At 39.0% G+C, this 25116-nt stretch overlaps 1 protein-coding gene and 1 long non-coding RNA gene across 10 annotated transcripts in view; both read right to left on the reverse strand.

Annotated features, from left to right (window-relative positions):
- Positions 1-25116, reverse strand: part of LOC126635861 (uncharacterized) — a 1135091-nt gene that overhangs the window by 157866 nt on the left and 952109 nt on the right. The window lies entirely within an intron of this gene.
- Positions 1-25116, reverse strand: part of FHOD3 (formin homology 2 domain containing 3) — a 387674-nt gene that overhangs the window by 43736 nt on the left and 318822 nt on the right. For all 9 annotated transcript variants that reach the window (XM_050307337.1, XM_050307354.1, XM_050307309.1 and 6 more), the window contains 5 exons: positions 21153-22042; positions 14347-14505; positions 6008-6190; positions 823-942; positions 194-355 (listed from right to left, as the gene is read on the reverse strand). In XM_050307337.1, the coding sequence (XP_050163294.1) occupies positions 194-355; positions 823-942; positions 6008-6190; positions 14347-14505; positions 21153-22042 (1514 nt within the window). The remainder of the gene's footprint in view (positions 1-193; positions 356-822; positions 943-6007; positions 6191-14346; positions 14506-21152; positions 22043-25116) is intronic.

The raw sequence follows: 25116 nt of genomic DNA on the forward strand, positions 1-25116 counted from the left end.
TAAAGCTCAGAAGAGGGAGTAATGGCATCTTTGAAATTCAGTGCAAATGCCACAATGAATCCACATTTATAAATAGTGCTGCAACCAGGGAGGAACAAAAAAAAATCAAAGAATAAAATAAAATCTTAAGTATTTCACATTTAAGATGTGTTCTAAAAACATACATATAGATGTATTTACCCACTGGACATACCTTGGCTGACCTAGTGATGGCCCCGATCTCTGAATACAGATCAGTGCTGTCTGGGAACTTTTCCACCACCATAGTGCAGACATGGTGCAGCAGGGACTGTTTGTGCACTGTGTCCTTGACTTCTGGAACCTTCTCGAGGTAGCTTAACTCAAAAGCTTTGGCCTGTATGGGGAAAAAAAAGGAGGAAATTAAAAATAAAAATGTTTACTCCTTCACATGCAGATTAGTAGGCAAAAATGATGACCAAGAAGGGGCAGAATGGAAAAAAGAAGAATCCTATGGGAGAAGAAGCTTATTGCTTTAATTCATTTTTAACTTGCTGAAGACTAGGCCTAAAATCAATTCATCTGCAGTGACATGACTCATGACACAGTTCTCACAATCTGAATGGGGAACATCAACATTAAATTTAAGGAAGTTACACTAGAAGAGTCCCTAGCTTCGCATTTCCTTCAGATTATGCTGAAAGAGGCAAAGAGTACCCTAACACACATTAAAAAGTAGGTTCTGTTTTCTAAACTACTTTTCTGATACAAAATAAATAATGTGTACCAATTATCATAATGGTTTTGACTTTTGTTTTTTTGAAGGAAAAAGCTGCAGGGGAAATGCTGGGACAGCAAGCTTACGTTGGTTCCATTCAGAAAGTTCCCAATAGCTAGTAGAGTAGAGAGGATGAATCCCAAAGTTTTATTGTGCTCCAGTTGGTCCATTCCTTCCTTCAGGTCTAGCAGTGGTTCTGCAACTTCCTGTCATGAGAACAGAAAGAAGAAAGTGAAGGCTGCAGTTGTCTAGTTTTTAATTCTATGGTTTAGATTAATTACTGCAAAAAGTTCCTGAACTGGCGTCTTGCAGAGTGTAAACTGGCCATGTGTGCTGGATTTCTTCCATGTTCCAGCTAATAAATCACATGCAAGGACAGCAAAAAAAATACATAAAATACTTTCCTAATGCTGCTCCTTTACGTATGCAATTGCCTTACTTGTCCTGGGGATTATCCTGTGATTCCAAACAGGAGAGAGAATCAAAGAAGGAGCTGCTGCATTTGAGTCAGATGCATGAATACCCCCATGCCCCAACTGATAAAAAAGCTTCTTAAAACTACTTCTCCCAGTCTTTGAAAAACAAACAAAAAAGGTTAGAAATCTGGCTGACTTGACATTGCTAGCCTGACCCTACAGCTTTCTTCAAATGATGACCACCTCTGAGTTTTGGATATGGTTTTGTGCTTGTGCAAATTTAAAACCGAAAAAAGCCTCTGCTGTAAACATCAAGCTTTACAAATATTCTCATTTTAATCTTTTAACCTAATGCATGTTCCGTCCACACATGTTATCTGAGTATAGGTATGTAAACTGATAAGGCTTGAAAACATAAATTCTGTTCCATTACCTCGGCAAGCGAACTACACCAGAGAGTTCAGAGGAAGAGGGTGAGGGTAATTGAGTTGACAGAGCTTATTTCTACATCTCTGTGTGAGGCCCAGGGTTATTTATTTTGTATGCACAGTAACAGTTCACATTGTTTCTATCTCCAAATGCCATCCCAAGCATCCATGAGCAGCATTCTTTTCACAGAATCATAGAATGGTTTGTGTTGGAAAAGATCTTAAAAATCATTTAGTTCCAAATCCCCTGACATGTACAGGGAGACCTTTTTTCCCAATCTCACAAATTTTTCATACTCTTTGTGAGCCAAGAAGCCAAAATTATGCTACTGTATTAGACCAAGAGGCAAAATAACTGAGAACTTCACTCCCTTGGAGACATACAATAGGTCCTTCAAAACCTGTAGTGATATTTCACCATAAAAGATGAATGAAACATACATTTCTAGTCACCACAGAAAAATTAATCTCTTGAAAAGAATATGGTAAAATCAAGACAAATGAAGAGATGGGATAGTGAGCTAGGTAATTTATACATTAGAGGAGAGGTACTAAATAATCCAAGGCTTTATCAAGTTGAACTAAAATTGAGAAACAGCTGCACAGAATTCTTTGACTTGCTTTAAAGTCAGGATTGATTCAGTTTGTTTTGATTGAATTATTTGGGATGAATCAAACTGCTCTTCTTCTCCTGTAAACACAGGCTTTTGAACTATTTTATTTGGATCAATTTTCAACCTGTTAAAAATACATTCCTAAAAGTTTAACCTATGGTTATATTCATAACCATGAATATAAAGGTAGCATAAAAGGCTTCCAAAGCAGGCCTTAGTGAGCCCTTCATTTAGCTATTTTAGGGCAGGTTATCTGAGCTTAGACTTTCTTGCATATAGTATCTATTTATGATTATTCTTTATTTGTTACTTTATTGTAGGATTAAAAAACAATTTAAAAAAATAGTGTGCAAGATACTGAATAATCAGACAAAGTACCTATTCTTGCTTCCTATAAAACTCAGCTTCTACCTAAAGAGAGTGGATATATAAGGCAGAGATATCTCATATCCTTGGATAATACATTTTTTCACCTACAGATTATGTTTGAATGATTTTTGAGGATTGGTCCAGAACTTCTGTTTGCAAGACATCTGATAATGCCTACTAAATGTTTGACACACATGCACAAATTAACTCAACTATATGTGTGCAATGAATCCAGGGGTCCTGGGACAGGGAGAACATAGCACACATGTTCTGTAGAGCTAATCTGATACATGCATCATTTACCAACCTGCTATACTCCTAATAAGTTTAGCTTCCTGCACCTACAAAAGTCCATGTGCATGCTTTTCAGGAAGGTGGAAAAAACTTGGTTGAGATGGGAACTTTGAGATGACCAATATGTAACTTCCTGTATTTTCATTTAATCAGAATCAGCCTGCATAAAGTAACACATCCTTCTAAAACAACGAAAAGCATCAGGATCCTACCACAAAGCTTAAAAAGCTCTGATGCACTTGGTAAAATTTTCAGACAGTTTAAGCATCACTCAGAAGTACAATCTTTTTGAACACTTATTTCTGTAGTGCACTGTCTCCAGGAAGACTAGAATCAGGAGTAATCTTTCGTCTCAAAAGAGAAACTGAACTAAGCTTTTTTTTTTTTTTTTACCAGTCCTACTTGTCTCATTTCTATACTTGCTTATATTAATTTATGATCCTTTAAAGTTGTCAGCAGTAAGGATGTATTTGCCTGCAGTGATCTTAATAAAAAAAGCCACTGTATTTAGGACAACCAAAGTTTCTATTCCTTTTTCTTAGATCTTTAAATTCTCTTTGAGATAATGAAATTTGACAGCATTTGCATCATAAATAGTTCAGTACAAAGAATGAATAGTAACAGTGTAATTTTTCAGAGCAATCAGACGTCTGAAAATCAAGTTTTAAAGTTAAAACTTTACCTCTTTGTCTATGCCTTTAAACTATGATACCAAAATAAAGGTGAAAAAAATTATTGTTCCACTAATGACTTTCAGTAGGCACTTAAGTTAACATTTAAAACAGTATACACAGTATCAAACAAATCGTTTGGAAAGGGTTTTCCTTTTTAATCTTCTGTAGAGAGTAAAGAATGGACATTCATTCAGTTCAGCCCCTCACAATCTGAGGATGCTCCCTACAAATGTATCCTGACTTGATTTAGTTATTAAATTCAAGCCAAGAAAGACGACTTCATTCGTTATGCCTGGAAAGCATCTCATGAACATAAACAATATATCACTTAACCCGTTTCTTGAACAATTCATACTCTTTTCTTTCAGGTTATCAGACATGGAACTAAGACCTACTTAGGTAAAACTCTGTTCTTGGCAGATGAGCAGAAGTATGTTCTAATGTATGAGAACCTTGGTCTTACATCAACAACTCAGGTATTTCATACTGTTGATATCATGGACCACCTAAAAATTTCAGCTTCATGGAAATAATACCAAGGTTCATTAATTTCTTACATAAAATATATGTGTGACTCGATAAACAATGAGTGCATTCTGAATTGCTGTGATTTTGGCACCTATGTTTCATAAAGGGTTTGCCCTTTTATAGATGGATTTTCATCAGAAATATAGTTTCAAGAACAGAAGGATATCAGCGGCTCATGGGACTCATTATCAGAATCACTAATGCAAGTTAGTTAATTTTTAAAATTTGAATATGTTTATCTCAGTCTAAATAACATGTATATTTATTGGTTACCTGGAACTTAAACTCTGACTTTAACCTTTTGTTACTGGAGAGGTGTTTACTCTCTCTTGTAGCCCTCATGTCTGATCCTGTATCTTCCTCTTCACCCAATGAAGACCCAACCTGTCTGTCCTATCTGTGCTTGTCTGCTGGGCTTCTTATCACATGTTCCTCTTATTTTATCAGTTATCATGTCATTTTCTCTACCATTTTATAATAAGTACTGGACTTGGTCCTATCTACCTTTCAACAGGGATAAAAATATTGTTTCTATCTTAACTCCAGCTATTGCTTCTTTGAGTAATTTAAATATTTGAGATATTTTGTACTAGTATCCATTCTACATGTATTTTAGCTGGTAACTAGTTAACTTACTTTGTGGCATAACCATTATAGGCAAAGCATCAGGAAAACTATCTGAATTTCTTTAGCTTTCAGCAGTGCTTCAAATGTTACTTTTTGATTTAGAGGACTCTAGAAATTCTAAGTATATGCAGAAATTAACAGCTACAGATAACTCAGTTTACATGAAAGGTACAATTTAGCCTTGTGGTAACTTCAAAGCAAAATAAACAGCTGCACCAGAGTTAAAAAAAAATACAAGTATTTTGTTATACAATTCAGAAATCTAAATGGCTAAGACAAAAAAACCCAAAACTAGAATATCCTGAATATTTGTGTGATTTCATTTTTTAAAATCTAAGAAAATGAAGCAGAGGATAAGTAATCTTGACAGTATCATCTGAAAATCAATCCACTTCTGTACAACTTGTTAAATAACCATTTCTAGGTAAACATAAGGCATTTTCACAAGCATGTCCCACTTCTCAGAATGAGCATCACACAAAGGTATAACGATCTCTCAATGCACAAATTTGTGTACAGATACAGATACAAAACTAATACATACAGTAGAGAGCTGCTTTAAGAGCAATGCATGGGTTATGCACCAGAAGTGCAGTCAGAGGAAGGCTCCTGTGCAGAGATTCTTGAAAGACCTTATGAAAGGCAGCAAGTACTGTGAAATCGCCTACATGGTTTCATTCTCTTTCACCTATGCACCGAAATTTTACACTCTCTTTTTGATATTTTTGTCTGTGATTCATCATAATTGACAGACAACTCACAGTATTATAGTGTTCTCTGAATGAACGCCATTCATGTAAAAGGTGGTAACAACTGTCTGTGACTTAACTGAACATAACACTCCTGAGGGATGTCTTATCTTTTATTTAGAATTTTGAGAATTATAAACAGAAAAAACCCTTTAATGGATGGTGCTTTTCTTAGTTAAAATGAATGTAAGATCAATACTCTCATTTTACAATATAAGATTGAATACTGTAGTCCTCACTCAATCTTTGACCAAAGAAAAATTCTCATTGCTCTGAAGTAAGAATTTCCTGAATAACAACATCTGGAGAAGATGTGGTCAAGATTTAGCCCTCTTATTTGTTTCAATATCATTATCTACTAATTAAAGGAAGGAAGACATAATCTTTAATTTTCTTTTATAGAAGGAATAGATTATGAAGGATCATTTTAGCTGTTTCCTGGTTGGACACTGAAACAAAAGCGACCCATTTACCGTTTCCTCAAAATACATGCTCATATCATAACAAGGTCAGGGAAAGATTAAGCAAAGCCTTGGAAGAGTCTCCACCCCTGCCTCCCTGCTTCCCCTCACCTTTTCCACTATCTCGTAGTCCATCTTGAAAGCCCAGAGCTGGAGCCTGGCGGAAAGTTCACTGATGGAGGAGAGGGTGAGAAGGAACTGCTCGGCGCTGCCCAGGGGGACATCGGGATTCGCCAGCTGTGCCTCCTGGATCTTTTGCTTTTCCTCCTCAGTCGGGATCATGGTCAGGATTTTCTGTATAGGGAGACAAAAGGCAGGCATCAATAGCAGGGCTGTGAGGTGTGAGAGGGTTAGTTGCTGAGTAACTTCACAGCAGCAACAGTAGAAGTCCTCAAGTCCCTGGCTGTTAAATTAGGACAGCACTGCAGTAACCAAGAACTAACCATGCACAAGAAAGCAAGACAAGGCCTGCTATCTCACACACCTGCAGTTTGTTGAAAAACATATCTGGATTAAAATCCCTTTTTAAAATCTCTACTCAGTAGATACAGCTAATCATGGGATGAAACACTGAAGGAGAGACAAAGGGAGACTGGTTAGGACTGATCTCACCAGCTTTCATATGTTTAAGTCAAAACTCAACAACTTTCTGCAAATTACATATGGAAGTAAGGGTAAAAGGAAATAACTTGAAGACTCCTGTCCCTTGCTGTTCCCGTAATTTCTTGCTTTTTGTTCCTTTTTTTTTTTTTTTTTTTTTTTTAAATTTTATGAAAGCTGAAAACTATTGCAGCTTACTAGGTCACTCCTAAAAACTTCACCCTAACTGACAGCTTCCCAAGGAACACACATTGAATTTAAGGCTGAATTATGCATTGCATAACATATGGCCTTTTTCTCTTTTGATCTGAAAAGTCTAAAATTTTGATGAAAAAGGATCTCAGTATTTTCAGTTTCTGCTGCCAGTGTGGCTCAAAATATTTTAAATTTCCCTTTAATTAATGGATTTTACAGGCTTGTTTATATGTGGCAGCTTTCCTTCTCAAAGTAATACTCTCTAAGTTATTGCTTCTTAATTAGTTTTTAAAATAAGAAGTGCATTTTAAAATAAAAAAGAAAAGCAAAATAACATAAAATCATCAGATAAGTTGAGGTGTTTACCCTAAAGATGCCTCCTTAAAGCAAAAAAGATTTTTAACACAACTTATTCATCTGAGGAATGACATGTCTTTGTTGTAGTTTTCTATAATGATAGAGGCTGTTTTGAAGGGGAGGAGAGAATAATAAAAACACAGCCAAAGAGCTATCAGACCTGCTAATCCAAACTACAGCCTTGTTCTAATGCTGGAATAGCCAATTCATTCAGGCAGCACAACTACCACCCCCCCTTCCACTACCAGTAATTCCCCTGGCTGTCTGTACAGCACTGGAGAAAAGCATGGAGAGCAAGGGACCTTTCCAGGGGAAAAACAAGAATTAAGCAGGCAAGTAATTTTCAATTTGTTGAACTGGGACTTATTTAATTTCAGTCACATCATTTGTTTTACTGTCCATTTTCTTTTGCTGAGTTCCATAAACATAAATAAAGAAGCATTTCTTTCTGTTAATGTTGGCTCTGTCTCTCAGTTACAAACAACAACAAAGCCTCCTTGCTTGGAGACTGCAAGATTCTACCTTAATAAAATAATATCCAAAGTAAAAAAAAAAGAGAGGAGGAAAATCCTTCAATATACTCTGCTGCTTTTCCTTAGCCTGTCAATGACTGCTTGGAAAATATTTTGACGTACACCTGTTCCAACTGATAGCATTTGTGTATTGCATCCATCTACCCAAACATGCTAAAATCTGTAATTTGGGTCATAGTTAACATACAATTAGATTTATAAGTAGCTGCTTCAGGACATTTCTCAGCGCTTAACCAATACTCATCTAAAAAAGTTAATAAAAACAAAAAGACACTGAGTCTGAAACTCGTAAGAAGTTTTGCCTGACGAAGCCAGGCCTCCTAATGTCTACTTCTCTCTTCCACAACAAGACGAAGCCAACAGGCCCTCAGCTGAGACTGGGCAGCTGGCAAATAGGATCATATTGAACAGCCATACATGGAGAGCTTAGCAGTAGCCATGTGATGGATGAAAAAATGCTTCTGATGCATTTTTAAAGGCTAACACTTCAGCAGTATTCTCAATTGCCTCCTACAAATAACTAGGACTTCTGGCAGCTACCCAGGGATCCCACAAGTATTTTGTGGTGGGGCAGAGCCCTCACTCCAGAGATTTTGCACTGCTTTGGGGCAAATGAAACAGTAAGCTTTATTTCCTGAGGGACTCTCCTCCTCCCTGAGCTTTATGTAAACACTACAAGATAGACGGAGCTGACAAAAAGCATTCAAGTCCAAGTATTGCAAAGCTGCTGCGCTCTGTACTGTAGTATGTGAAACAGAAAATGCCAAGCAAAAGAGACTGTACTTGTGGTACCAGCTGCTGAGGATGAGCCCTGCTGCTGAAAACCATGCCTAGATGGGACCAGAGCTGCTGGTAGGTCTCATATCATTCAGAGTGCAACTGCCCCCATAAAAATGACCTACCCCAGCATTTCTGATATGCTTGGGCAAATAATTCTGATCCTGCTGGTCATCATCCTTGCTGTGCTCCTGAGCTAATGGTAAAATGCTCCTATTCTTGATTTCCACTCTATGACTAATTTGAGCCATTTGTTGAGTGCTGGAAAGTGATGAGTACACCATCTGCCACTTTATTATTATTTTAATTTTTATTGCTACTATTTTTTGAAAGATCACCAACAGTAAAAGCAGCATAAAAACACAGCAGGGCAGAAGGTTACTGGCATCTGATGTGACCATTAAATCACAAATAGGTTTGAGTCAAATCATTAGTTCATAACACTTTCCCCAGTACACAGAATCACAGAATGGGTCAGGTTGGAAAGCAACACAGAGGATCATCTGCTCCAACCTCCCTGTTCAAGCAGGGTCATTGTTAGAGCACATTGCACAGAATTGCATCCAGATGGTTCTTGAATATCTCCAAAGAGGGAGACTCCACAACCTCTCTGGCCAATCTGTTCCAGTGCAGAGTCACACACAGACTAAAGAAGTTTGTCCTCATATTTAGGAGTAACTTCCTGTGCATCAGTTCCTGCCCATTGCCTCTTCTCCTATTGCTTGGCACCACTGAGAAGAGCCTGGCTCCAGCTTCTTGGCACCCTCCCTTCACATACTTATAGGCATTTGTAAGGTCCACTGCTTTTCTCCAGGCTAAATAGGCCCCGTAACCTCAGTCTTTCCTCGTAACTGAGGCGTTGTTGGTAGCCTTCAGGTCGATTAAAGAAGAAATGGTTATTAACAAACCCTATGCTCATATTCTCTAGAATGTGTGACACACATATTTCACCTTCATGCATTCTCACACAACTGTTTGGGCCTGAGTCGTACATTGTGAGGAAAACCAGTGTACGAAAAATGGAGGAAAATAAGTAATTTTTGCAATGAGATAAGGGATTCTAATTATTCTGTTGCTGGACTGCTGGAACCAGCTTGAAGTTTCAGCATAGGGATCAAACTCCTTACTTCCTGCACTCTGCCATCCTGAGGTATAATCTCTAAAAGTTCCTAAGAGACTTACAAGGGTCATAGGACAAAATTTATGAACTCCCTATGGCTGAGTGTCATGGGCCTCAGTATGGGATGCAAGGAAGCACCTAACCAGCAACTGTGAATAGCCCAGAGCCTCTGAGGAAATTAGGTGCTTAAGTTATAAGTTATCTCTTTCATGAGATACTGGGGCTTCTCAGTGATGATGAGGTTGCAAGGGTGTCTTGGCTTTCATATTTGGTTTCAACTGATCTTACAGGTGAAAATAGCCTGAAAAAAATTAGTAACCCAGATATCTGGTTGTTGTTGGGTCCAAAGCCTCTGTGGCTTGAAGTCCACAAATGAGTAAGCTGTATAACCAAAAATGTATTAGTGGGTATTTCATCAGATATTTGACAGGTCTCAGCAGACAATTCAACCCCTAAAAGGCTCTCTCACACTTCAGCTTCCCAGGTAGTTGTTAATGAGACTCATTGCTGGTTTCCTTACCTGTTGAGAATCTCAGAAATTATAACAGCATCTGAAGGTCAAAATTCACAATAAGTGAGGTTGCCTGCACTAATTTTGTTTCAACTCTTCCAAAAATAATGTAGTTCTGAGAAGGGGCTATATCTAAACTCTGATGGCCATCCCTGTAAATCAGGAACTGACACCATTGCCTCAGTCATACCACTCCACTTCCTCAGTTATCTACTGAAACATATGAATGTGCCATTGCTGGTCACAGAAGCTGCAGAAGATGTTTAGGTTTGCTGCAAGGAGAGAAAGAGTGGTGTTTTTTCTTTAAATAGAGTCTGAAACTGATAAGGGCAGCGGTAGTCTGACTGTGAGTGTCCAGCCAGCAAGGCACCATTGAGGCCATTCTGTCTTCTGTCTAGACTTGTAAAAAAAGGTGCTGTTTCAGGTCACACAAGCTAGCATGGGATTTGAAACATCCCATCACACTTTCACAAAGCATAAGCTAAACAAATTGGAAACTGCAAACGCCAATATACCGTATCAATGATCATAATAATAAAAGAATAAAAAGGTAAATACCATATTTGTTTCCAAAAATCACATTTTGATTTTTGTTTATACATGTCACCATCTGCCTTTTTAACACCAAGCTTTCATTTCATACCCCTTTTTACATCTCAGGGCTACCTAGACACTCCAGACACCTAGAATTCAAATTACTTAATATAAGTATGGAGGGCTTAGCATACCTGGAGAGATTTTTAAATTTCAAATAGTTTTTACTAAAAGCTATACCTATAATGCAATGAATATTGCATAGCATCACAAAGCTATATTATAAAGTACAAAGCAAACCTCACAGCATAACCCTCATTTTAGTCTGCTAAATTTGATTTTAATCCATGTTCCCTTACTGAGTAGCCCTTTACAGAGTGATCCACTCATTATCTTTGCTAAAGACAAGCACCAAGGACTGCTTTGTTGTACTCCACTCTTGCAGTTGCCCATGATACATAAAAATTAGGGGCCAGGATTTTAAGTTCGCCTCTTTTGCTTAGCTCACAGAAAGACCTCATCCACGCTAAGGAGGCTGTTCTTTATTCTGCAGCGAGCTCCAAGCTGTTTGAACACAATGAATGCCAAGCTTTCAAAGAAAGGAAAACACAAACACTTTGGCAAATGTAAGGTGGTAAAATCTTTTTTAGCTGGACTGACGCTTGCTTGCAAACACACAATGTGCATTCCTTTGAAAATACGTCTTTAACAGTGCCTGCTTTGCATACTAAGTGGACTACATCTGCCTTTATAGCGTCATGCTTCTATTTTCTGCCTTTTTTCACAGCTCAGGGGTACCTAGCCTCTTTAAACACATGGCCTAAAAATACTTACGTAACATACTTAGGTGTAGAGGGCTTTAAAATAACTGGAGAATTTTTTCTACTTAGTTACACATTTAAAGTTAAAAAGTAAACTATGGGTTACCAATGAGCTTAACGTCACAAGCACAGCAGCATTCAGCAGAATGTAGGACAGTAGTGGAGGGTTTACTGGGTCACTATGGACTTGATGATGAATTGGGCTATCACAGTCTTGGAGCCTGCAGCCTGCTGCATCACTGCTCTGCTGCTAGAACTACTGTCAGCACTACTTTAATCCACTGTCCTTAAAGGAATCGCTAAAGTCACTTTTAAGATACCATTTGATCCAGCAAGGTGCAGAACTAAAGCCACATACACACTAACATCACAGTGCCGATGCTCTTCAGTGAAGGACATAGCACAGAGCTCACAGTCAAGGCAAAAGATGGCTCAGGTGACTTTTTTTACGCTGTTGGTGCTCTGCTCTGTGTTGGATCTGATAAAAGCTGAAGATGACCCTAAATTATAGCTTCTCTGAAATTTTAGCAGTGAATGTTATGTTGTCACTGCACACATTACATCTCTTTTCCTGCTTTCTTTACATCTCTCTCTTCTGCTTACTAGATGTGACATCTCTTCTAGACAGTTAATCAAGCAGAAATGCTTTTGAGTATCCACTGTGATACAACTTTTAAATTAAACCAACTGCAGAACTTTTTTGCCTATGAGTCCTGCCTCATTCAACCCATAGATAAGCTATCAATTACTTTATACAGCAAATAATATGTTTTATTATCTTTGGTTTTTTATATATGAAGACGATTCTTACATCATTATTGATTTATTCATCATCACTACCAATTATCTCCCAATATTTAGGAACCACAGATATGAACCAGAAGATTTTCTGAAAATCTAGACTGAACAGACAACATCTCTTCCTTCTAAGCTAACTCAAAGGCTAAGCCAGTGAACAGACAGATGCAGAGATGAGAAACAGCTAACCAAGATTGTCTGCCCTGTAGACCAAAGGGGTAGTATGGGAAATTGAGGCAGGGCTCTGCCAAAAACAGTGGGACTCAAAACAATGCATTTCTGTATTGACCTGTGTGCTTCCTGGCCAATTTTGCATATCTTAATCCAGCTCTATATCACTATAAACATTTGTCTGACTCTTAACAACATACTATAAAAAAAATTGGTAACTTGAGGATTGGAAAAGGGAGACTGAATTCAGTGCAGGGTTTCACCTGATAAGTGAATAAATATAGAATATTGAGGAAAAAAAGCTCTTTTCTTCATGGACATCATCCTTCCCAGCCAATGAAGGCTTCATCTCTGAAAGTGCAATGTACCCAGGCTTTGCTCCACTTGCCCTATCTCTTGATTTCAAACACCAGAATGGTTACATTAGGATTATTCATAATCTTAGCACAAAGCTGTGGACATAGACCTCAGAAAACCCATTTTCTTTAGTACTGGGCAAGTATACTAGCCCAGGGTATAATTTCCTGATTTCTTTAATTCTTCAGTTTGAAAGCTATCTGAATATATATATTTTAAATGAAATTATGGGTTCCAGGCAGCTAATGGGAAGGCCACCCAGAGGAGGGTGTGGTGGTATAAGGCACTCACAAATGTGGACACCACAGGTGGTTGGCAGATGGACAGCCCAGTGACAAATGTTGGCAGTGGAAAGGGTGGGCTGTGCAGATCATCTGAACTTCTGCTAAGCAAGCCAGAGAAGGACATAATTCAAAGGAGACAATACATGGGTGTTAATGAAGATGTGTTCTTTCTTATCAGGCATTTTATGTTGTACTTTGTATGGAAACCTTGCCTACAGCACTGAGTGGCGGTCTGAGAGCTGGGTTTGGCTGGAGGGGTACTTCTCCAACACTTTAAAGCTTAGTACTGACAACTGCAGTGATGAGTACATAGGCTGGGTCATGAAAAATTACCTTTCTAGACTGATCTGTCACTTTCATAATACGAGTGAAGCATGATTATAGCAAATAAGTAAAAGAGCTTTGGGAAGAAACTATATTCTAATAAGGATAAATAAGGCCTTGCCTTCTAGCTGGAACGATATTTTGCCTTAAGTATTTCTTTTGCATGTATTGTTGGCAATTTCATTGCCATTCCAGCAGGCTTTTTTTCATTTTCTTCTGTAGTCAACACAGTGAAGGTGGAAAGGTGGAAATCATGAAATATGGTGCCAAACCCCTAAAAGGTGACTGTGAATCAATATATGATCTCTTCAGCTCAGTCACTGGTTGAGATTTGTAGTTGTGCAGATTACTCTTACTAGATGATACAGGTTTATTGAAAAGAAAAAATAAAATTTGAAATGAATACAACTATAATGAAAAAAACAAACAGGGGAGCAGCAGGCTTCTTTTACACTTCATAGAAGACAAATGTTTTGATAAAAAAAATAATAAACAGAGCTCATCTTGGATCTCGGTAGGAATATCTGCAAAGTCAAACATGTAACGGTAAAAATTACATCATCTGTAATCTTTATACCAACTGCTTTTCTTCAAACAACAGTAACACAGAAATGCTATTTTGAGCAGAACTAGTCACTGTATTTGTTTTCAATGAGATATACAATCTAGAATGACTCCAACAGCTAGCTGGGCATGAAATTTATTAAATTCTGTACCAGTTGCATCAGCCCTAGTAACTCGCTGCCTGTTCTTGCTGCTTCACAGTATTTAAGTCTAGCTTGAGATAATATTCTGAAAATCTTGACAGGAATTAACAGCATTGCTACTCAAACTTAGATACAAACAAAGCAGATAATCAACATCCATGGAGCATGCCCAACCTCAGGTGGATACTACATGCTTCTGAGCCCAAGGCACTGATCTGACAAATTTCAACACTCAGACATGACATAATACATCCCCTTCTCCCTCTTCCATGACAAGTCTGTCTTGCACCATGCGCAACATGGAAAAAAATAAAAAAGTATTGAAAATGCAGATTTGAAGACATCAACTATTCTTTCTTACCTCTATTCCTTCCTTGTTTAAGGCATATTCGTCAAAGTTCAAAATAGCAGTCTTGATAGTGCGAGGAGGGGGCAACACAGTCAAGCCAATATTAATTGCATTGCTTCGTTTTGAGTCCAATACAATGATCTCCTGTCGCTTCCCATCTGCAGCAGTTTTCTTGGTAAAGAAGAGGACAAGAGCGTTATTCCTCTGATCTGTTTTATAAAGAAAAAGTCACTCCTCTCACTAATGACTTCCCCTACTCAAGGAAGCTGACACTGGATGCAAATCGAATTGATTTGTAGTCACCAAAACAAGCTGAATTCTTCTACCACATCCTTGCTGGAATCAACATGAGCTGCCAGGATTCAACCAGAGATCTGAATGCTGCCATTCAAAGCAGATCTAGCCTAAGACACTGGAGTCCCCACAACGGCAGTTTGGGGCAGGAGTTGGTCTGAAAAACACCTGAAACTGTCTCTGCCAGTCGAGAGCTCTGCTGTGCAGCAGGACTGGCCAGCACAGGGCTGGTGGGGCAGCAGCTGGGAAGCTGGTGTGCTCTAGAGCTCAATTCCCTGTTGGATGCATCAGCCTGGACTGGCCGCTGTCCCTCTCTCATGTGTGGGGTTGGCTGGGAAACAGACAGGGTAGTTCTTACCTGCCTGCCAACACTCTCCTGTGTTATGAATCCACCTCGGGCAATGGCAAAGCAGCCATAGGGGCCTTCCTGGAGGCACTGGCATGGTTTTCTGACCTCTGGCTGCCAGGGGAAAGTTATTCTACCTTGTTGCTCATGATATGTCGGACAGGTCCTTCACAGGTGCAGGACAATTTCAACCCTTCTGTTTTTTCCTGAGTTTTAATTGGAACTAAACATATCTTTGGATCTTACACTCTCCAGTATAAATAAAAACAAAATCACGAAGAACTATCAACACATGCTTTAAATTCCATTCTAGAGTAGACTCAAGGAATTTCTTCCTCTTTCTCCCCACCTTATATTGGCGAAATGTGAACCAACTACGCAAGGTGACTCACCAGCCATTTATATATGGCATAATGTAGTGTTGAATGTGGTCTTTGCTTTTATGTCTCAGCATGCCTCTCTTTCTCTCATTATCCCATGCTAGAAGGCGTCTCTTTGGTAACTATGTATGTTGTATATCAGGCAGCTGAAAGATGAGAGGACTGTGCTCCTCATATTCAGGGCTTTTTCCTCCCTCTCCGTATATGTGAACTTTGTAAACACGTTTTCTCTGGTTCTTCCTCCTTCGCCCTATCAGAGATGGGCTGAGGAATGCTTGCAAGCAGAGGAATGTAGGGAGAAGTCCTGCACACTGTTGCAAGCAAGTCCAGAGATGCTTTGCTATATATCAACCTGCAGTGCAGGCTGCAGAGATGTGACTGTGATCTCCCTGCAGACACTGTTACCTAGCTGTGGTTTGTAGTTCCAGCAGCAGCAACCACAGGTGCTCCTCAGTGGGGCAGAGATTAAGCAACTCCTCTTTCCAGGCTGCATTATGGCAGCCCATACAACTCTTCAGAATAGGGAACCATCCATGCATTTGGGGAAAGCCCAGGAGGAGACTCTTACTGCTCAGGATTGTTTTTTAGACCATGAAGCTTTGTTCTTACTTTCTTTGAGTCTGCATCACAGCCACTGAGACAAGAAACACCCTATTGCTAGGCCTTTGTGCTGTTTCTGAACTGAAAGAACTAAGCTAGTAAATGATTTCATCAAAGTACCTCCAGCTGTGGGTCAGCCCATAATGGGGAATGCAGCTGTATCATTACAAAGATACCTTTTTATGGCATAGCTCAGTTCCTTACTTGCACAGGGAGAGGTTTGCCCACCAGTCCCTGCTTAGCACCTGTGTGGCACCACAGACCTTTCATCATACCAGAACAATTAACATGGTATGATGCAACTTCTGTGAGCAGATGGGACTGAAAGCAACTGCGATTTACAGGAGTTGCGGACTACCACATGTGTATGATCTGTGAAAGTAATAAGAGAGTTTGGGTTTTTTTTAAACCTAAAAAGAAACAACAATTTTGCAGTAAAAAGGATAAATTCTGGAGAGCAGAGATAACATTTGCTTTTAATGTTTCTATGTCAGTTCTGTCAGAACTGCTCTCTTCTTGACATCTTAGAAGTATCTCTGATGCCTTCCTGAACTTTTATTTCTTTGAGTAAGAGACTCCTCTTTTTCTTGGGGAGCTACCTGAAGGATGTGAAATGCAGTTTCTCTTTTAAATCAGTAGTTTTTTTCTTCTTGAGCCATTAATAACATTTTCAGGACCACAGTTAGTGGCCAAGACCACATTAAAAACAAACAGGGTTCACCAGAGACTGCTTCCTCTTGAGTTTGTATTGCACTAAGCCTTTTTAAACCACCAATTTTTACCTTGTCCTTTGCTCCACAGAATTACACAGCTCTAAAGAATTTACGCAGAAGGGAAAAGGCCTGGGGAAAGGAGTTAAATTTAGGCTTCCCACAAGTGGTATGGGTAAGTAAGCCTCAAATGTGCAGCTCTGTTTTTAGGCTCCAAAGTTTGACAAGCGAGACATATTCATTTGGGGGATACATGACTGACCACTGGGGTGATGGTGATCACAACAGTGTGCTTGGTCCTTAGCAAAGGCTTATGACAGACAGATGAGCTGTACAGGGGATGTATGCACGTAGGTATTTTCCAGAGCTATAACTGCACACGGGATATAAAATTTTGGGGTAAGTAACCCCTTTCAAAAACAGAGGTAGAAGAGATTTTAAACCCATTCTGGGGATGACGGCTGAGTTCCAAAGAAATCCTTTCCAAATAAATAAAAGAGAAAGATTTTACTACTATGAAATTTACTACCTGACCACTAGGAAAAGAATTGCTTTTTGTCTGCAAAGAAATTGCATGTGTGTAAGTGTCTGTTAAAATAAGCTACAAGTATTAATTTTTATTACAGTAATAGGTGACTTCAATCTGTGCTATATAAATTCATTAACAAAGAATGACTTCAAATGCTTGAGGGAACAGTGAACTAGTGCACTTAATATTTTAATGTGTCAGTATGAAACATAACCCCCTAACTTCTGAATACTATATTATTCAATGTAAATGCAAAAAAAAATATAAAATACAAATCAGGTGATATAATTTGTGGGAAACAAACATTTTTGCAATATATTAACAATTACAGTCAATTTAGACATTCACAAGACCTAACTGGCCAGACTCTCTTGCTTCTGTTGAAGATTGGGCAGTCCAGATAGATTTAAAAACTGTTACCATCCCACAGAAGGTGATCTGCAGTCTGACGAGTACATAGTCTAAAACATGCCTCTTTGCTGTAATTAATACAGGAAGCAGAAAAATTTAAATAACTTTTCAAGTGGTAATATAAGTAAATGATCATATATGAGCATCAAGTCAGAAATATCTCCTGCCTTTAAACTTGAGAAGTCTGCATCAGTAGTACAGAAAATTTCAGTGATCAATACTAGTGAGATGGCATTTTTTTTTTTAATTATTTCTATCTCTATTAGCAAGAATTTAGTTCTGGAGATATTAAATGGAATTGCTCAGCTGACTGACTTTTTCCAGGATACATGCATGTAATCTTTTTCAGAAATTTCTGGTCCATGTTTATGACTTGTCTTGGCATTCATTCAAATTGCAACAAATCCTTTCAAAGGAATATGTGTCTAAGCATGTGTATACATGTGTACATGAAAACAGATTCCTTAATTTTTTCCCCCCTACAAGTTTTTATGTCTGTGGCACATGAGGCACTACTGTATGCCACAGGATATACATGAATCAGCAAAATAATACTTTAATGCAGAACCAAGTGTATGGCAGAAGGGCTGAATAACACCTGGGCAGAAGTGTGAAACAACAAACATCTGATTCAGGTGTGTCTGCATGTTTTAATTTGTATTCACAGAAGAGTAAACACTTTGAAGTACTTTGCCAAAATATCTGTGTGGTTGGTGGAGTGAGAAGAAAGGAAATACTAGATTGGCTTGGAGGGGTTAGTTGATCACTTGCTTTCTATTCACAAATATAATGTCATGGTCCTCTGTTCTAGAAAATAAACATTCTGCAACTAAAGGTGGTCCACTAACTATAATCAATGTGTAAGTTGCCTAGTGTGGCATAACTTTTCCTAAAAGCAAGAATCTCCCCTCCCAGCCCCAACCCCCCAAATCCTGTATTATATCCTACAATTTAAAATCCACTTTATTTTATTACAGTCTGTTGTGTTTAATGAAAAACTTCTCATGAGCCAGGAAGTAGCTGTTTATAGCTGCGTGTTGTGGAAATCACAGTGAAGGATTAGAAACTGGAGTAAAATTGGTTACAGCTGTATGAAAGAGCATATGCTCAAGAAAGAGCCAAGCCCCCCCTTACACCCCTGACTTTTGCCTTTCTTTTCATCCTTCTGGACTGTTCCTGTTCAATGCACCTACTTCCATCTCTTGCTATGAAATCTGGAGATCTGACTTTTGATTTGTTGCTCTGGACTCTTTTTTTCAGCTGAACCAACTGAGCTGTGAGTCAGACTTTACGATATTATAGAATAAACCTGTTTTGGATTGCAGCCATTGGACAGGAGAAACTAGACACAACGGGGAATGTAATCCCTGGAAATAAACCAAGAAGTCTGGAAAAAGCGAGAGCTATCCTAATTTGAGTGCAATCTTTGTACCAAACCTCAAGTCTTTTATGGATTCAGGTCTGCTTAATTATTTCTACTCTCACTTGATCTGAGGACCATCTCCTACTCTGTAAGATTTTCTGGTGTTCACCAAAACCAGGCAGAAGTTTCAGAAGTGTGTATAGACTTCTACTACAGAAATCCTTGGTCCCCATTGTCTTCTCTACAGAGACAATGAGAGTTCTATGTCTGTGTTATGGGACAGGGTGGAAAGAGTGCCAAAAGTACAGTGTCTCATGCAGAGAGCAGTTATTAGTCTCCAAGAAGAAAGCAGTCATCTAAATCATTCCTCAGACTTGCACTAATTTCAAAGAAACCTGCTCACTCATCCTCCAGCCAGGAGCCAAAAGCTGTGCCAAAACATCAGGCAGGTTTGAGAAGCAAGTGTGAGGGAGGGAAAATGGCCAAGGGTAGTTTGGGAACGTGCACAATGAGTGACTGGAAAAGTAAACAAGTCATAATTCCAACAATTTGACATTTTATCAAAATTTTGTGCGAGAATAAAAGATTAAGAATCAGCCAGAGCGATCCATTACAATACTGGCATTTAGCACAAAGCTAAATTTTGGAAATGGCAAATATGTCATCATTCCACATTCAATTCAAGGAATTAAATGTTTTATGGATCTAAGAAAATGCTCTCATTCCTTCCATCTATAAACCATCTGTGGCAGATTTGTATTTACGGGGAGAGAGATGAGGAGCAGCACGCCACGACGTCACCAGCATTCCTTCCTCAGCAGAAAGGGAATTAAGAGAGAGAAATTAATCTCAGCATTGGCCAAATGAACAATCAGCTGAATGGGGTTTTAAGGCTGCTACACCATACAATTCAGATCTACATGTATCTGTGTCACAAAAAAATTCAGCTAAGAACAGTGATGGCAGGATCTACACAAGCCATTTCTTTCTGTACCTGTTGTTTGCTAGGTACTTAGGGGCTTGATTGTTGAAATTGCAACGTTTCTACTTGGTCAAGAAGATCAAGAATGAGTATTAGAAAATTTTGAGTTAATAACACAGACAAGTGACCTGAGAACTTCTACTGTGAGATTATCCAGACTCTCCAGACTAAGAGTAAACAATAGTATCTATGATACGTAACAGATACAACAACTTTCTCTAGCTAAAGAGAAGTAAAATATTCAAGGTGCTGGTTTTTTATATCACTATAAAATATATAGACGCACAGAGAAAACACACAAGCGATTTATTTATTTTAAGAGAGATGAACATGTTTTACTATCATTTTAACCAGGAAAAAACATTGTTTCCCTGATACCGATTATTCTCCTTAGAAGAAAAAGACTTTATGTAGCCATGAAAAACAAATGTTCGAGCTAATAACTTTTTTAATGCTACTTCAAATTCCTACCAAATGTAACTATAAAAAGCTTCCTTTTGTTGTTGATTCTAATGTTGAACAGCCATGTCACCAGCCTTTGTGAATTTATTTTATAACAATACTGAGGAAGAGGGAATCCTAGCTACAGAGGTATTTCCTGTGCCAGCTTCTATCCTAAAATTGCCACATTGCATAAATTAAGGATTTAAAATAGGCCTGTTCACAAGTATAAAACAAAAATCAAAAACCCCTGCAGAGTTTAGCTGTAAACGTGGTCCAGCTGATAATTCGATCCTTCAGAACAGAGCACACGTGTAGACTCTATGCAGCAGATCCAGTTTGATATTCTAACCTTTCCACATAATGATTAGGAAAATATTACCAAGTGAAGAACTGTCAAATACACAGTTATGAGTCACCATGCTGTGACCTTCACATGAATGCAATAGAAAACATTTCAGAGTCCAATACCTAGTTTGGCACTCAGCTATGGACAAGCTAATGTAAAATTGGTTGGTATTTGCCACTGAAATGATATCCCACAACTGGTAGACCTGAAACAGGAGGGCAGCTTGGCACAAGCACCACCCTAGGCTCAAGTCCTAGCATCAGGCCATGGAATATCTTCTGTCATAGGCCAACCTAGAAACACATCCAGTAATTTCCACTGTTTTTATATAAACAACATAAATCATCTAGATCTAAGTCAGAATGAATACCAATACAATAGCAGAATAATAGCAAACTGAATACAAGCTGTACCTTTGTGACAGGCAGTTCCTTGGATTTAGACTCAAAGAGATGCTCCAGTTTGGAAGTGTCCACCTTAATGGGTTCCAGTTTCGACCACAGGAATTCTCTGCAGCGTTTGTTATTTTTACACTGCCACTCAAATGGCCGTACCTCATTCCAAAACAGACGGATGGTTTTCTTCTTCTTTATAAATGCTGGCTGACCCCTAGAAACCTGGGGTGACCCTAAACCCTGAGGAGTGCTGAAGAGTGGAGGAGGAGCCAATAAATTAGCAGAGGGTGGAGGTGGAGGTGGACATCCAAACAATGGGGGAGGTGGTGGAGGAGGCAAACCCAGAAAAGAAGGTGGAGGTGGAGGAGGGGGAACAAGGGAGTCCCCAGGACCCATATCCATGTCCAACACATCTACATCATCCTCCTCCCCCAAGTCTGTAAAATCCATGTCTTTGATTTTAAGTTCTCTAGGATTAGCCATGAGCTGATCCCAGATGTAATCAGATTCCTTCTTTGGCTGTGCTGGTGTTTTCTCAGGGACCTGTTCACTGATTTCATCTTCAGGCCCAGCTGTCCCCTTAGCCAGCTCACCACTGTTGAATTTTTCCGCAAAGGCTTTCACACTGCCTTGGTTGTCCAGATTTCCAATCTCCATCTTTTTGACACTTTCATCTTTGGCCTGCTTGGTGGCCTGAAGAATAGAGATCCTGCTGGCTAGGCTAGTAAGTGACTCCTCACTTTCCTCCGTCTCCTTCTTTTCCTCCTTCGCCTCCAGCTCCTTTTCCTCTTCATCCTTGGGCTTTTTGTTATGCGCATACAGCATGTCCAACATAAACCGCTTGTTGTTGAGGATGTTGCTGCACTGCTCATTCACACCAGCATCCTGAATGGTCTGTGACCATGGACCTGCAATCACACACACAGAGATGGGAAGAGTCAAGGGAAAGAAGTCAGAGCACCAAGAACACTCTTCAACCCACCAAAAAAAAATTTTGGAGGACACATGTACAATTAATCTGAAAATGGGCAGGAAGTTACGGTGAAAATTTTGAAATAAGTGACAGTGCTGAAATATGGCTTGATCTTGAGGGGTTGGAAGTAATTCTCGAAAAAGGAATGGGAGTAGAGAATAATGTGTAGCTTGTGAGGGACTGTATAACTCTCAGGATTTGAATGTTCAGGTTTCCCCTGAAATCTGTCAGGTTTCACTTTGTACTTAATACCCCAGCTCATTTTACACAATGCATAAATTCTCATAACCTTTAGTATTCTAGAATGGGGCTTAAATATTATAACACTGACACAAAATGGCTTATCATCATACTCTTCATCTGGCCATAAACTGTAACCACCCCAAGAAAATTTCCAGATGAAAGAGATCTTCCCTGCCTGATGTCAAGGTCGACATGTAGCTGCTTACTTCTCCTCCCACCCTGCTGGCTAGGGTAGGACAGCTTTCAGACCTAGCTGGTCCTCAGACCCCCTGGCTGGGTACCTGGGCCACCTTTACAACGCAGAATATTGGAATTCCAAAGGAGTCTGCATACCCAGGGTACAGCTCTCAGGCTAACTCAGAGAGTATAAGCATGAGTAGGATTTCTGAAGTTGTTTATAATACGAGAAACTTCATAGAATATTTTCAAATCAGCCACTGGTACCCCTCTGTTATGGAATGGTGTTGAAAGACTAATGGCCTTCCCACATCACAATCATTTAACATGTCACTGTAATAAAGCTTCATCTTTCTGACTATGGCTTTTCTCACCAATAATATGCAAAATACCATGTTTGAGACAGCACCATAAATAACAAATTATAGTGGTCAAACTGTAAAAATATATGATGTAAGTGTCTCTGTGACTACATTTCCCTGACTATAATACTGCTAACCAATATGGATAATGTGTCTAAAAATTATGGTGCTTCGTTTTCCAATGAGCATCAGTTGAAGTGATTAAACATGAACAAAAATAATTCTTCACACTTACTGTATTTCTTGTATGGAATTCCTTCTGTTCCCCATAGTCTTTACACATTTTATTAATGCATTTTTCATAAACACCGTTTCTTTAATTTTTATCATTTTGGTTTTATTGCTAGCCTGCCTTCCTCTTGGGTCCTTGCGGTTAAAGATTTTCCTTTATACCTGTCAGTTACTCTTTTTCTTAAGCTTCCATTATATCTTTGTTTCTCTATGTATGCTCCCACTTTTTAAATACTTCAGTATTTTAAACATATTTTACAACTTCTTTTGTCAACGGAGTGGCTTTTTTACCACATCATCTAGTCCTGTGCTGTGAGAAGGTGACCTCTTGGTAAGATCTACATCCAGGGATCCACAACTTCCCCCTCCCCCACCCCGGTCCCCAACTCCTTTAAAATAACACCACGGTAAAACGTAGGGCCTCACAGCACAAAGTGTATGGACAGCAATGACTCTCACCTCTATTCAGATCAACCACTAAACCATTTTAAAATGAGTTCAGAGGTTTAACCCCAGGTAAAAAAAGACTTTTTTTCAACAATGGATACAACCTACTTTCCTGCAGGTGGCTTGAATGCTTCCACTACCTGCTCATTTTTCTTCAGACTTTATCCATGGGATTGCTTTCTTATCAACACTTGCCACCTGAGGTAATTTCTTAGATTTGTCTCTGAGGTAGTTTGACTAGACAACATGACTAGACAACTCCTTCCCCACACTATAGCTTTTACCCAGCTGTGCCCTCACAGACAGTTTCCCCCTACTCCTAGCTTTTCTTTCAAATATGTTCATGATTGCTCCCAAGATCCTTTCTACAAATCCCACATCACTAGATGGGAATCCCCCAAGATTTAATCTCTTTGCAAAACTGCTCATCAAAATTCCCCCAGACACAATCTCTAATTTGGTTCCCCAAGTCCAACTCCATCTGTCCTAGCTGATCGATGTTCACTGCTGTGAAGACTCTTGCTACCTTGGTGGCCTCTTCTGCCCTCCTCTCCACAAATACCATTGGAGGAACAAGCCTGTTGGAAGCCAAATTCGACAGGATGGTTAATGAAGGAGGAGCCCCCACCAAGGGCTTTATTCCTTCATCCTTAATGTATCTGTGCAGAACCAACGAGCCACCTCATAAATGGCAAACTGCTTGTTGGGAATGTCAGAACTGCTGGAGAAAGTGTTCTTGTTTGCTTTCCAAGTCTCCTGGCCTACTAGAGAGCAAACAATTCACTACATGAGACCTCCTGCATAGCACTACAGAATAAATCTTTGGTCTACTGGTAATGTAGGGCAATCTTAAGATCTTGAATTTTGAATAACAGAGTAAATTTCTTAGCATTTAACCAAAAGTACATAGGGACTTTAAATTAGAGTGGTAACAGGTTGGTAACAGACAAAATGAGGAGAAAAAAACTTGCAACCTGTTCTCCCTTATTTGCACTTGGACTATCTTTGACTACACCACAGTGTAACAACATCCTTCATCTCTCATACCTCCCCTGCCTTTCCCACAGATATACCCATCTGCATCTTTTATGAGTACAATTGACTAATTCTAAATTAGTATAATTAAATAACTTAATATTGGTCCTGATTGAAAAGAAATTAGGTCCTAAATTTAGGACAAAATTCACGAATGCTTCCCAGAAAAAAAAGTGACAGGTTTAAACATAACCAGTTCAGTCTGACAGTTTATCCTCTGTGAGGTATGCCTTGTGATTCAGAGTTATCCCTCTTCTTGCAGGAAAGAGCAAGACTATTTCACATAATGAAGTGCATCTTGTTTTCTTATCTAGAACTTTGAGAACTTAGGACAAGGCACTCCATTGTTGAGTCTGAGGAAAACTTGGGAACCAAATGCCCTAATTACATTACATTCCTTTACCTCCCTATTAAAAAGGGAAAAGAATGATCAAAAAAGTCAAAACCTGCCTTTTATTCCCTCCCTGCCTGGGCTGCATGACAAACTCAGGTTATCATTATCTCTCCAGACAGA

The sequence above is a fragment of the Myiozetetes cayanensis genome, unplaced genomic scaffold (assembly GCF_022539395.1).
Source record: "Myiozetetes cayanensis isolate MyiCay16 unplaced genomic scaffold, myiCay2020 scf1, whole genome shotgun sequence".
NCBI classification, from domain to species: Eukaryota; Metazoa; Chordata; class Aves; order Passeriformes; family Tyrannidae; genus Myiozetetes; species Myiozetetes cayanensis.